Here is a 14,167-nt window from a genome sequence, read left to right as displayed (position 1 = left end):
CTAAGACATCACGATTGGCATCTTGCTTTAATACAGATTGTAGGTGGACCGTTTTGATGGGCCTTTGGAAAGTTCCAGAAGTGTCCATCCTCCCTCAGTAAATAAATAAATAAATAAATAAAGTTGCCTTAGGAAATAGTAGTGCTGGAGATCACTTAGGGGGATAGAGGTGGGCCCAGATGGCCGTGCCCAGCCCACCGGGCTCACACCAGTTGTGGAGGGAGGCAGGCAGACCCATGCGGTTAGGTGTAGGCGCGCTCTGAGTCACTCAGCCGGTGCTCCCACGATCGGCTGGCTGAACTTAGGCAAATAACATTGTCTGAGCCTCTTCCCTTCTGTGAGGTCAAGCAGGTTTCATCTGGGACCATGAAGGCCAAGTGTTATGCAGCAGCTGGCACATCCCCGGCACACAGAGGGCCCTCAGGAAGTCGGTCTTGTATTGTCATTGATCAGTAGCAAATTGCTCTTATGGAGAAGAAAACCATGAAAATGTAGTATCTAATAAAATCACACCCTTCCTAGCATCAGGAGTGAGTTGCCTTCCTCGAAAAAATAAAACCAGAGTGCCCATTTCCTCCTCTTTCACTTAGTTCTGATCCAGGTTTGTTTGGGGGCAGTGTGTGTGTGTGTGTGTGTGTGTGTGTGTGTGATGTATGTGGGGGGGTGTGTGTGGTGTGGGTGTGGCATGGGTGTATGTGGGGGGAGGGGTGGCACACGTGTGTGTGTGGGTGTTTAACCTCCTCTCCCCTGTCCAGTTTACTTTCTCTGTCATTGCGACTTCTCATTTTTCACTCACCCTCCGCTAAGAAGTCAGAGTAATATTGCGTGCAAGGCACCAGATCCGGCTGCGTGTGTCTAGGAGGAAAGCGTAACTAGATCTGTGAGCAGTCGTAAATAATTCAACTGCAAGGGTTTTTTTAGCACTTTTTTTTTTTCCAGTCTCTTTTATTTGTAACCCAACAGTCTCCATTATCATGGCTTGGAATTTCACTCAAGGTTTGAAAATCTAGAATGTTAACGCAAACATGAGCCTTAGCAGAAAGTATCTTCACTAGTGATAATAAGTAAGCACGTGATTGAGTCACAAAATAATCAATAACGAAAGAATTCAGCTAACAGCTTTTCCCACCCAGAGTCTGATCTTTCCTGATTCAGGTAGCAGAAGCTTGTGGTGTGATTATGCTGACGTAAGAAGGCCTGATCGTGCCTCTGACAGCAGGATTCGCTTTCCGCAAGGGGCGAGGCTAGTGTCCCTGGCGCCTCTTTCCTTGCACCAAGGCCACTGTCACCCCCTTTAGCACATAGCTCTTTAGGCCAGTACTCATTTTAAGAAATACTCCTTTCTAGAGCAAACTTCTTATACAAGTTCATTCCATTCAGCGGATACTCACAGAGGGTCTCAGCTCATAGCCTCAAATGATGTACGCAGTATCTTGAGGTTTGGGAACCCCAAGACCAGCCAGTCCTCCCGCCCAGTGGGCATCTCTGCCAGTCTGAGGAGGCCACCTCGGCGCACCTGACCTGCGGTACGATGGGCTACGCAGGTGCCTGCCCCTGGCCCAACGCCCCCGCCCCGCCCCTGTTCACGGGAGCAGCAAGGGGCGTGGGGCCTCTGGTGGCCTCTCCTCAGGGTTGATTGATGGTTTTATCATGTTTATCCAGCCGCCTTCCTCCAGAGAGGAAATTCGATGTGCTTTTTTTATTGAGGAGTAGCTCCTGACTGCAGAGAAAAAGCATTTTTTTAAAGAAATTCTGTGCAGAGAGACTGTGGAGAGAGATGTGAGAGCCATAAGCTTTAAATAAATAAAAAGCCCCGGGCTGAGCACCAGGGCCGTGCGCCTCTCCATCTCCCTGTAACCCAGTTCATAGGTTCTCCCCCGAGAGGAGACTAGGAGCCTCTGGCTTTATGATGTGGGTTTTCACGAAGCTGGAAGCCTTGCGTGTGTCGTGATAGTAACAACATCTGTCGTCTTTGACAGCTGGGCAGGGATCGGAGTTTTCAAGAAGGCTCTTTCAGTGAGGAGCCTCAGAATGGCGCAGTGGGGCGGGGAAGGGGTCCGAAATGCACCAGGCTGCTGCTTGGTAGTGATCTTAGTCCACGAGCCTGGGAGCCGACTTGTCCGGCTTAGGCCCATGGGAAGGATTGAGGGTCTCACAGACAAACACAGGGTCTGCTGGGTTCTGAAGGCTCCGAGGAGCTCCCCGGTGGACTCTACCCCTGCTAGAAGCGAAGGGGGTGGCTCGGTATTTAGAAAGTCTGTCGCCCCTGTCACAGTTTTTTGAATTTGAATTTCTAACCTATTTTCCCCTTTTTCCTTCCTCTTTTGATTTGGCTTCTCACCGCTGTCTTCTCTTCCTGTCTCCTTTCTTTTTCCCCGTTTCTGTTTGTTTGCCTCTGTTTTGCTCAGGTGGCTTCGGTGCTGCTCCAGTGTTTGGCAGCCCTCCTACTTTTGGGGGATCCCCTGGGTTTGGAGGGGTGCCAGCATTCGGTTCAGCCCCAGCCTTTACAAGCCCTCTGGGCTCGACGGGAGGCAAAGTGTTCGGAGAGGGTACTGCGGCTGCCAGCGCGGGAGGATTCGGGTAAGCGCCCCCGGTGGGGGGACCTGGGGATGGCCCAAAGCACGGGGCCCAGTACCCATGGTTTGGAAAGACAGTTCTTGCATTTTCCCGACTGTAACTGAGCTGAGCCCCCGTCCCTCGAAATCCGCAAACAAGTCAGTCCATGATGTGTCTTCCTCCCTGGGGAAGGCTCACTTCTCCCAAGCCAGCCTCTGTCGGCGTGCAGGTAGACGTGAGCTGTTACGTCACCCGCAGACGTGGAGTGCCGGTTGGCGGAACCCTGTTCTCTGGAGCTCAAAGACGATCTAAGGGAGGAAAACAGTCCTGGCTACTTTAGAGCCGGGCCTGCCTCTTTTGTGGGGCTTCTGTCAGGGGATTCAAGATGAGTAGTTTTTGCCACATTCTTTGCCTTTTGGGACTGTTGTGTCATCGACCCATTGTCCTTGTGCAAACCACTCCTTGTGTCCCTGGCTCCACTCAAGAACCCCCAGAGTGGGTATTCAGTTCACAGTGCAAGGGGCCAGCCTCCACCCCCGGCACAGTTCTGAGTCTCAGTGACTCCTCGGCTTTTAAAGCTGCTCTTAGCGCCTCGTGCACATCCTCCCTTGAAAATGCCATATTAGGGATTGTCTTTTAAGGGCCCCAGAAATTCAGTCCGGTTGCCAAAACCCCAAGGAGAAAATAAATAGCCTTCACCGCACCACAAAGTCCCGATAAAATGTCTGTGGTGATGACTACAAAGTGCCTCGTTCAGAGGACATCGTAGTGTCTGAAGTCACCGTTTGGTGGCCCTGGGCATAGGAGGCAGGATGCGTAAAGCTAGAGACATGGGGAGGGGAGTGGGGGCTTTGTTTGAGGAGATGGTCAAGGCACTTGGGGTGAATCTTGGCGAGGTGATAGCATCGTTATCTTGAAAGTAAACTAAGCTGTGTTTTTACCCATACCCTTCCCCCCCACCCCATGAAAGATGCCGGTGTAGAAGTGTTGGCAAGTTTCCAGAAAGTGAGCGAGTTGATGAATTGTTTCCTGGAGTTCATGTAGAAACTAATGGTTCTTTTAAATTTCTCCCAGGAAACCCCAAGAATTAAAGTTAAGGAAAGCGTTTATTCTTTTTAAAGATTTGTTTATTTGATAGAGGTCACAAGTAGGCAGAGAAGCAGGCAGCGGGGGAGGGGGAAGCAGACTCCCCGCTGAGCAGAGAGCCCGATGCGGGGCTCGATCCTGGGACCTCGAGATCATGGCCTGAGCCGAAGGCAGAGGCTTTAACCCACTGAGCCACCCAGGCGCCCCTAAGGAAAGCTTCTAAAGGAGAGTTGGAACCAACTTTAGCCAGTGTTCTTGGCAGATTCTGACAGACACTGATGTCTCCAGTGACCGCCCAGCACAGGTGCCGCAGGCTGGGAGGGTTTGGGGTTGACTGGGAATCTTGAGGTTTTATTTATTTATTTGAAACCTGCTATTTTCTTTTCTAGTAGGAAAGTGTCATATTCTGCCTTGGTTGTGGAGGTTAGCTCACCCACATAAGTCTTGACTGGCTGGTTAGTTCCATTTGGCCAAAGAGGGCTGACAGGGACGGACTCGGGTGTGAGACCTCCAGAAGAGCCCGTCACCTTTCCCCGGTTCCCTGATATCTGGCGGATATCTGGCAGCCCCAGAGGAGCGCCCACTGCTCGTGAGAGGCCCGGAGCAGGGGCAGGAATAGAGCAGGACCAGTCAGGACCGCTCCAAGGGTCTGCCTCCCGAAGACCCCTCACTTGTCATGAAAAGTCAGTAGAATCAAGATCTGGAGAGGAGCTCAGGACAACTAACTGGGGGAAGGAGGTTGTCGATAGATGAGAAATGCGAAAATGATGGAATGAAATCCAAGAATTATTGGAGATGGAACAAAAAATGTAGTGCTGCTCGATTTCCAGATGAGCTGGAATTTCCAGACGGTGGAGAGGAGCAACACCCTGGACCGGTTGGCTGTCCTGTCACATTCCTGTCCTCCCTCCCAAAGCTGAGATTCACTCTGGGCTCCAGCCTGTTCTCTCTGAGAGGCCAGAGGCCAGGCATGGCCCCTTGACTCATGCGTGGCTTGCAGCCTGAGCCCCACCAGGTTGGGCCAAGGCCTTGGGGCAGCAGGAGTCTGTGTGGCCAGGCTAACCACCGACTGCTTTCTCCCTGGGACCCAGGTTTGGGAGCAGCAGCAACACCACATCCTTCGGGACCCTCGCAAGTCAGAACGCTCCGACTTTCGGATCACTGTCCCAGCAGACTTCTGGTTTCGGGGCCCAGAGCGGGGGATTCTCCGGCTTTGGATCTGGTGGAGCAGGTAGGTGGCCAGACATGGTTCCCGCGCAGAAGGCCTCCTGCCTTCTTAGTAAATGCCTTCCCCCACCCCTGACCCCAAAGAAATGAGTGATTTTTACCTGGGGATTCAGTTTAGTAATTTGAAGGCTGAAAGTGGGTGAAAGACAAAATGCTCTTTTAGGCTTTAATTAGACGTGTAACGTTATGCCGTTCCTTACCAAAGACAGGCAGGATTGCCTTGATTTTTCTCTCAAGACAAGAACCCAAGATAATCATCATCTTACTAGACCTTGGTTTTAAAATCCAAGGCGGCAAATGCCAGCAGTAAGATGTAGAGATGAGATGTCTTGGATCTGATGCACACTCACTTCTTCCGATAGTAGAATGCGCATGTTTGCTTTTATTTCTGCAATACGTTGATGAGGCGCACAAGTCAGGCACCGTCGTTTTGCAGATGAAGATACCCCATGGGGCTCATTTGCCCTAAGAGCCAGAGAGTGGCCCACAGAGCAGGGCCTAGAATCCAAGTATCTTGCTTCTCCAAGAAGCAGCAAGTAGATGGGAAAAGAAAAATACGATTCCGTGACAACGAGGGTCCGTGTGGCCCCGGGCCAGCTGAGCAGGAGGCACTGTGCCAGGGACTGCTGCCCGCCATGGGCGTCGGGGCGGGAGAACCCCGAGATGCCAACCCTCACCTTCCCTGTCCCCCCCTGGCCTTTAGGTGGGGGGCGGCGGGGCTCTCCACGGGGAGCGAAGGGAGGGACGTGGTGCGGCCAGGACCCCTCCCCCCCAGCCTCTCAGTGTGTGTGTGCTCATTTCACTCCCCCCTTCCCATTTTTTCAGGATTCAGCTTTGGATCATCTAACTCGTAAGTATCCACCTCCAGTTTTCAGCCATTAAATCAGGAGGGAGGAGTATGTGGTATGTGAAAACGTTACACTACTAACTTGTGCTCTCTTTGTACATTTGATTTGTTTTTCCCCTTTTCTGAGCTTGTCCTGGAAGCATGGGGGTTCAGCAGCAGGTTTAGGGTTTCATGGACCTGCTGATCTGAGCAGGAATATAGCAGGAGGTGCCCTGCCTGGTCTCCTCCAAGGTCACACGTAAGAGAGAGGACTGTGCCTTCGGATGAGCAAAGGCTGGAGGGTGGGGCCTGAGAGATGCTGTTCCTTAGATCCCTGGTAGTGTCTCAGAAGCTTTGTGCTGCCCACGGGTCTCCAGGCCCGTCACCAAGTCTAGCATTTTGATCCTCGTTCCGTGCCGTGTGGAACTGTGTAACGCTCAAAACTCAGAGTCCCGAACTTGGCCCAGGCAGCTGCATGAGCCCCGGAGCCCTTCCTCAGAGCAGCCGCTGACCTGCCTCTCCCGGCGCTTCCTTGCAGGTCTGTCCAGGGCTTCGGTGGCTGGAGAAGCTGAGTGGGTGTCGGTGTTTCCTTTCCGTCCCTGTGACCAGCTGCATTCTCAGCCGCTCTCGCTGAGCTGCACCGGAGCAGCCCTTGCCCGTGAACATTCGCCCTGAAACATACCCAGAAAGAAACAGCAGAAACCAAAACTCTAGTGACGCCTGATCGCTTGTTTGTTTTCTTTCCTATTTCGTGTTGGTTGTCGTGCCCCCCCCCACCCCGCGCCGTCCCCCACTATTAAACTCTGGTCTGTTCCCATGCTGAACGCATGGGGCTTATGTCAGGTCACCGCCTGGGAGAGAGGTTTCCTCGTGCCTGGGGCTCTGAGAAACCTTCCTGGCCTTCCGCCCGCCGGCAGTGTATGTCTTCAAGGGTGGCACCGGATGTCCGCAGCATCGGAGACGGATGCAAGGAGAGGGCGCACAGGAGCTTCTCCCAAGACTTCTGAGGCTGTAACTTGGAATCTCCTTTCCGTGTCCTTGCTGCTCTTGGCTCTCCGGACCCTCCAGGCCCCAGCCTGGGCGACTGAGTAGAGGGCCGGGAAGCCCCACATGTGGGCATCAGCTGTCTCAGAAGAGCTCGTGGCACCTAAAGGGAAGATGCAGGGGGCCGTGAGCCAAGCCTGGAAAAGAGCCCCGTGGGCCCCGATGATGGGGCCGCCGCCCCCTGGATGAGCCCCATCAGCTCGTCGTCTTGGTCTAGCTCTGGGGGCCGCATGTCCCGCCGCTGATTTCTCTGACTCTGGAGAGGCGTGGTGCAGAAGCGCGCCTTTATCTCCAGTGACAGCGACATCTCTGCGGCCGACGCCACAGACGCCACAGCCTGTGCTTGCCAGCGTGGCGGGCGGAGCCCAGCTTCAGTCCGGTCCGCAGCGGGGAGTGGGGAGCGCGGGACCCTTCAGGTCTGGGCGATTTCACTGCTTAGGGCTGCGGTGCCCTAAGCAGTTGCCAACAAGCAAGAACGGCCTCTCGGCGCGGTCGGGCCAGGATGCGACGGTGCATTTGGCTCAGGTCATGGCAGGGGAGGGTCAGGAAGGGCTGTTCAGAGTTTTACATATTGGAAAGTTCTATTTTAAAATGCTTTAATAAAAGTTTTCCATGTGATTGAATCTGTCCCGTGATAGCCAGTGTGGTCTCACTGCTTCGTTGGCTTCCCCCTGCGCCACAGCCCACTCTGCTGGTCCCCCTCTGCGAGACTGGCCTGGACCCTCGGTGTGATGTGCAGGTCCCCACGCCCCCGTCCTGCAGACCGGGACTTGGTCCTGAAATGGGGCCTGGACATCCCAGGGCGATGAGCTTCCTGGTTCTTCGGCCCCTCAGAAGAGGATTGCCAGCCGGCATCACTGTTGGGCCCCAAACCAGATTTAGGTCCCTGGTGCAGCAGGAGAAAGGAGTGGGGTCCGTCTGTGCCTTCTGTCAGGGCATCTGCCTCTCGGAGAGCTTCGACTTGAGCTGCTTAACACGTACCCATGTGGGTCCTTGTGGAATGAAAGAGCCTGTCTCCCCCTGCTCTCTCACGAGGCTTCCTCAGCTGTGGGGCAGGGGACAGTCCCCACGACACCCACACAGCCAGACATGGGGCTTGTTCCCCCCTCCTGCGCTCTCTTTAGCTCCCACACAGGGGCCATCTAGAGCCAGCAGCACTCAGCTGCCTGGGAAGAGCTCCCAGTGGAGGCCCCGCGCTCACGGGGGCGAGTCGCTGAGCACAGACTTCTGCCTCAGCGTAGCGTCGTGCCGACGGGCACCCAGACCGAGCCAGTCCCCTGCTGTCCCGTTTGCCCCCTCCTCGATGCTCTTTATTATAAATAGAAGCTGGTTCGGCCTAAACCCTTGACCCCGAATTCTCTGCGTTAAGCCAGTGTAGAGGTGGCATGTGACATCTCCGTTGTCAGCTGTGCCGGACCTGACCACGCCCCTGCCGCTCGCTGGCAGGCAGCAGCCCCCGGAAATGCATTGCCGGTGCCCCAGCCCCTCTGCCTCCCTTTCCGGGGCTCCGTTACACTGGTAGGTGGCCGGGGTCGTCTCCTAGCATCCCCTGAAAGCCGAGCTCCCAGGCATGAGCCCTTCCTGAAGCGGGGCTGGCACGTGGGCCCGGGTCCCCACGAGGGGCCCGGGAGGAGGCCCGCGCGCTCAGCTGCGCCAGTAGGTGGGCAGCTCACTGGCCTGGTTTCTCTTTCTGCTGGTGTGGCGCGGGAGAGGCAGGAAGGAAAAGGGGAAGACAGTTTAATGAGTGAGGTTGTGTTTTGTTTGGCTTTTCCACACACAGATGTCCTGTGTTCGTAATTGGTGCTTCAGATGGCAACACGATAAGAGGCCAGAAAACGGGTTTCTCAGGGACAGAAGAACCCGGACGACAAAATAGGTGTGCGTGCAAGTCCCTTGCATGTTGATGTGGCTGGGAAGCCCCCGAGACCTGAGGCGGAGGTCCCCTCGGTGTCCTCCTGTCTGTTGGCATGAGCACCTGGTGCTTGCCCTCAGCTTTGCTCTCCACTCTGGCAACCTCCAGAGAAGTTTCTAGATCAGGTCTTCAGCGCTGCAGGAAGAGTATGGACCTCTAGGCTGACCTGATCTAACCCTCATGGGCTCTGTCACCAGAAGTAGGCAAGGTCCATCGCCTCCTGGAGTCCTTGAGGGCCTTTCTCTTGGTGGCGATGGAGATGGGAAGGCCACAGGACCCTGCCCCACCTCCAGGGTAGAGAGTTCGGATTCCCAATTCAGCTCTCCGGGTTTGGAGTGGGGCGTACCTTCCACATGGCAGTCGAGCCCCTTGTCATCCCAACACAGGGCCCCACGGGGTGACGGCTCGCCCCCCACCTCACGAAGCTAACACAGCTGTGCTTGACTTTCATTTGGGGTTCTGATCAGAGAGCGGACTTGGGCCCTTCACAGGGGGTCTGTGGGCCACATTCTGAGAAACCTTTTAAGTGCAATAACCAGAAATATTTTCCCCTCCAGGGGAGCATCTGAAAGAGAATCTCACTCCCAAGGACGTGTTTTGTTTTGTTTTTGGTTTTTTTTCCATTAATCCAAGGTAAGGGGTCTCTCCGAATTGTCAACAAGAGACACGCATTTTCCATTTCGGCTGCTCGTTGGGCCATCTGCTCTGTGTGTATCCATAGATACAGATCTATATTGCAGCGCAGGTGGGCTGTCAGCTCCCGAACACCGCCTCTGTCCGGCAGGGAGGGTGGGAGTACCTGCCTTGCCCTCACCCTGCCTCCTGGCGCGGGTCCTCCCCGATGCCTCCGCGGAGCCGGCTGTGACAGGGTGGTAGGGGGGGAGGACCTGTGCCCCCACACCCTCCCGAGCTTGGATCTCAGTCTCTGCCTTCCCTCCGGCCTTGTCATCCCAAGGGCCCCACTCACCGTCTCGAGAACACCTCTGAGCGCCTGCGGATTCCTACGCTCCTGTTCCTTTTCCGTGCTGCCCGCCGCGTGGAAAGCAGGGGCAGAGGACTCCCTCTCTCCCACCTCCCCTCGTTCTCCCTGGTGGGTCTCCTCTTGCCTCGCTCGTGTGTGGGAAACAAGCCGTTACACCGGGGACTGTTTTGGACCCCAAATCTCTGTGTTTGAAATGATTCCTGGGAGAGGTTCGTGTTCAGCCAAAACAAAGGGCTCTGTGGTCCGCTAAGTTGCAGAGAAGAATGAACAGAGCAAAATGTAACATTTTCATATTGAAGGCCTCTTTTGAGCCTTTAATATGCAAATCTGCTTTGTAAACCAGGAAGATGAAGTAGTCGGCCATTGCCCAGTCTTTCTGACCATGGAACTTCTCTGCTGCACCCGGATTCCCCGGGGCTCGTGCTGGCAGCTGCTTCACTGCTGGTGTCACTGGACAGGAGCGTAACTTACTTCCTGTGGCTTGTGTTTCTAACACACATTCCTCTCTCGTATGCAGTTATAATAGTAGCGATAATTCCCTGGAGAATTACAGTGTGCCAGGTACTATCTGTCCTAAGCACTTCACAGACAGTTTCACGTTTAATCTACAAGCTAGCTACTGTGACCCACGTCTTCCAGAGGACAGCATGAAGCCCAGCAAGTAAGCCATTTGCTGAGTCTTAAACCAGGTGTTGATAGAGTCAGAGGGAACCTGGGCAGGGCCCCCTGCCCAGCCTGGCAGCACAGGCCCCCGCCCTCTGCTAGCCCTGGGCCATCCACCGTTGTCTCTCACAAATTTTCTCCCCCAACAGAGTCATCATTTCAGAAGAAATACCAGCCTGCTTGTGCCAGGGACACTGGCCTGCACCTGTCCAGCCTGCCCCGTGCAAGCCTTGGACGTGAACCATGATAGACATTCTGCCCATCGTGTGGTTCCCTGCCCCCGTTCTGCTGCCTCCAGCCTGGTACGTGGTCACCATCTAAACAGCATCCCCGGGAGGGAGGCGGGGCAGAGGCTGTATCTGTTCAGCTCATGTTGGTGTGCACCAGCGGCAGATGGGGGCTTACTAGCTGTTCTCTGATGAAGGTGGTCGGACCATAGAGGAAGCAGCTGCTTCATGACCTTGAGCGGTCTAATCGCCTCCTTCCTGTGCCATCTCTTCCGGGGTCTGGCTTTGAGGCTTTCCAGAGTCTCACAGGAGGTCAGGCTACAGACCCACCAAGGCGGCAGTTGCTCCATTGTTCAGCCCCTCTCTGCTTATAAATAGAATCCTGTCCATTCCACAGCCGTGGCCGGAGATTCTCCGCATTGTTTTCGACCCTAGATCACCAGCTGCAGTGAGAGAGTCCGGTGTCGGAGGGGGACGCAGGCAGGAGCCCACAGCAGCACCTGGCAGCGAGCCAGGCCCCGTCCCATCACGGTGTCCCCCCCGCCCCCAGCACGGCCCCTGCCCGATCTCCCCTTGCTGGCCCAGCTGGCCTTGGGCTGGGAGAACACAGGAGAGGTGTTACTGCCTGCCTTTCCCGGGGACAGTGTCCACCGAACCAGTTTGGCCCAGCCTTCCATCCGGAGTCCTTACCCTCGGCGGCAGGTCCCACCTCTGGTCCCTCCGACCTTGTCTGGTTCCTCCTACCTCGCCCACCCCGTCGTCTCTCCTCTCTGCCCTCCTAACTCCCAGGGCCCCTCTGCACACTCTCTGTTCCTGAGACGGCCTGCCAACTTTCCCGCCTCGGGAGCTTCCACACTTGGTCTCCGCAGCAGCGTGTCGTCCCGCCATGCGCCCTCGCCCACAGGGCTCAGGTGAAATCATCCCACTGTCCCCCCGTGGCCGCCCTGCTCGGGTACAGCCGCGGCACTCGTCTTCTCGTGGCCGACTGTGCTGTGGCAAGGCACGGGTCACAGTTACTACTATGTGTGTCCTCGGCCGCCAATTTGTTTATCGAGCCCGTCCTCTGCCCCCCTGCCTCCTAAAGTCACTTCCCCGAGGGCAGGGGCCACGTCCGCCTCGTCTTTCTGCTCGTCAGCGCCCAGACAGCACGAGTCAGGCACTGGCTTCCCCAGACAGAGGCTGGGACTCGCTCTGTGGCCAGACCCTAGCAGGCGACGACACGGGTCGGGGGCCGGTCAAAAGCCTACCACCCCAGGACTGCACAGCAAGGGCAGAAGGAGATCATGGCCTGGGGCTGGTTCCAGTGCTCTCTGCCTGAGCCAACCAGAGCACCTGCCGGTCCTCACCCCAGGAGGGCTCTAGCTGGGGGCTGGAGCAGGAGCAGCTGTCTGTGGCACTCCGGGGACGACAAACACAGACCCGACACAGGGACACCCACGTGTGAGGCTCTCTGACTCTTACCAGGGGCAACCATGTGTCATTGGGCTCAGACTCAGATGGGGCAGATCCTACCCACCTCAAGGGGCAGGTGGCACAGGGCAAAGGGCAGTACCTGCCAAAGCCACCAGATGTCTCGAAGAGGAGCCCCAGCCCGCCCTGCCCCGGGGAATGCACCCGTGAGTTTTCATCACTCCCAGAGCTGACCAGCAGCACTCATGTCCCTCCCAAAGGAAAGGCAGGGCCTACGACAGAAAGACCCTGTGGCCTTGTTTCTCCTCTCAGCCCCTTCCTGGCCCAGGAGGGTGCAGGGCTGGCTCCAGGGAAAGGAGCCCCTGGACCCCCCCATCGTTCAGGCCGCAGGTTTCTGTCCCTGCAGGGAGGACAGGGAGCCGCGCGGCTCCCACCGCACCCAAACCCCTCTCCGGCCCTGCCCTTGCTAATCTTACCAACCCAGAGCTTCCCGGCCAGCCCTGGGGGTGCGGGAGGAGCAGGGGGGGCTGGCGGGCCGATCTGGAGTCCCCGGCTGCGCTGACAGAGGGGCTGCATGAGCTGATGGGACGGCTTGTCACCAGCCAGAATTTTCAGAAGCATTTCGAATTCGCCAGTCTTGAGATGTTTGCTTTTAAATCACTTTCGTTTTCTGTTTTAGGGAACGAGATGTGCCCCAGTAGGGAAATGAAACTGCTATAATGATTTTCAAGGTTCTACATACGGGCGATGGGACAGCGCGGCCTGAACCCCTCTTGCCCAAGGCCTAAGGGAGCCCAGACTGTTTATCAAGTAGCAACAATCGTTCAGAGCTAAATTTGGCTCTGGAGCCTTCTCCCCACGTGAGGGCCTCAGGCATCTGGCCTGGCTGACCCCTGACTCTGGTCTGTGGGTCGCCTTTTCTCATTTGGAGCCATTCTGGAAACAGGAATAAACGTCATCTCAGAGCCTTCCAAGCCGAGTGGTGCTCGGACTACCAGGCAGTTGTCAGCACCACAGATGGTGGGACCAGTGGTCACCATCCAGAAACCTATACTGACGTCTCCTACCGCCTGCGTGCCGGTCCCCTGCCAGGACACCGTCACCATAGCAGGCACGTCATGCTTTCTCCTTTTGCGCGCTGGGTCTGGCTGTCCCAGCCATGTACTTGCCGTGCAGGCCCATCTCTCACCGAGGGTGTGGCTGGCTGTCAGATGTGTGTTCCGGGAGGAGGCGGCTCCTTCTGTGCCCCTATTACGCAGCAAAGCTGGCCCACGAGGGGACCATAGGAGCCTAGCATTTCTAGCCTAGCTGGAGATTATCCCGTTTGATTCCATTCCTTGAACACAGAAGGGAGTCGAGACAGAAGTGAGTCATTCCAGCAAGTAGGGTTTATTGGTTAAGATCATGGCTACTGTGTGCACTGGAATCCCACCCCAGCTGTGTGACTTCAGACAAGTCGCTTCACCTCTCTGAGCTGTTGTTGCTCAGAGTTCCATCCTCTGTACAGAGGGTGAGTGATAATTCATCCAGATTTGCTGAGGGTTAAATGAGACATTGTGTATAAAGCTGGTAGTGCTTTCATCATCATCGTTTATGGGAGTGACAGCAGAGTGTGAAGTTCCCCATCCTTGACCCGTTTCTCTTTCACCGCACACAGTGATTCTTTTTTTTTTTTTTTTTAAGATTTTATTTATTTATTTGACAGAGAGAGATCACAAGTAGGCAGAGAGGCAGGCAGAGAGAGGAGGAAGCAGGCTCCCTGCTGAGCAGAGAGCCCGATGCGGGACTCGATCCCAGGACCCTGAGATATGACCTGAGCCGAAGGCAGTGGCTTAACCCACTGAGCCACCCAGGCGCCCCATTCTTTTCTTTTTTTAATTTTTTATTTTTTATAAACATATATTTTTATCCCCAGGGGTACAGGTCTGTGAATCACCAGGTTCACACACAGTGATTCTTACACTCGTCAGTACATGGCGACAGTCGAGGAGCTGAAATGGCGTCTGTTGCAAGATGTGAGTCACTTGCTCTGTGAGCTCGTCATGCTCCCGAACGAATGAAAGGGCTGGCCAGAGGTATAATCGTTCTCAGAACGTTACAACTTAAAAAAGATATGCCTGATGGGTCAGCTTGTGTATGTTCTCTAGATAAGAAAAACACCCAGACTCGTGGCGGTAAATAGTTTTATCTTCACATACTCAGCCATAGAAATCAATGATTGGAAGTCACGTGAC

The 14,167-nt window shown here is 55.3% G+C and overlaps 1 protein-coding gene and 1 long non-coding RNA gene across 5 annotated transcripts in view; one reads left to right on the top strand and one right to left on the bottom strand.

Annotated features, from left to right (window-relative positions):
• The window catches only part of NUP214 (nucleoporin 214), a 101,879-nt gene extending 94,505 nt beyond the window's left edge, over positions 1-7,374 (top strand). For all 4 annotated transcript variants that reach the window (XM_032308157.1, XM_032308155.1, XM_032308154.1 and 1 more), the window contains 4 exons: positions 2,409-2,580; positions 4,734-4,873; positions 5,695-5,719; positions 6,234-7,374. In XM_032308157.1, coding sequence (XP_032164048.1) covers positions 2,409-2,580; positions 4,734-4,873; positions 5,695-5,719; positions 6,234-6,267 — 371 coding nt within the window. In that variant the 3' untranslated portion in view covers positions 6,268-7,374. The remainder of the gene's footprint in view (positions 1-2,408; positions 2,581-4,733; positions 4,874-5,694; positions 5,720-6,233) is intronic.
• A 402-nt stretch (positions 7,375-7,776) lies between these two features.
• Positions 7,777-13,592, bottom strand: LOC116570696. The gene is made up of 2 exons (XR_004277528.1): positions 12,410-13,592; positions 7,777-10,966 (listed from the first exon to the last, which is right to left on the bottom strand). It is a non-coding gene; the product is annotated as an uncharacterized LOC116570696 (long non-coding RNA).
• Positions 13,593-14,167: the final 575 nt, after the last annotated feature.

This window comes from Mustela erminea, chromosome 12 (assembly GCF_009829155.1).
Source record: "Mustela erminea isolate mMusErm1 chromosome 12, mMusErm1.Pri, whole genome shotgun sequence".
NCBI lineage: Eukaryota > Metazoa > Chordata > Mammalia > Carnivora > Mustelidae > Mustela > Mustela erminea.
Note: the sequence above shows the minus strand (reverse complement) of the source record. Positions and strands in the feature narration are given on the sequence as shown.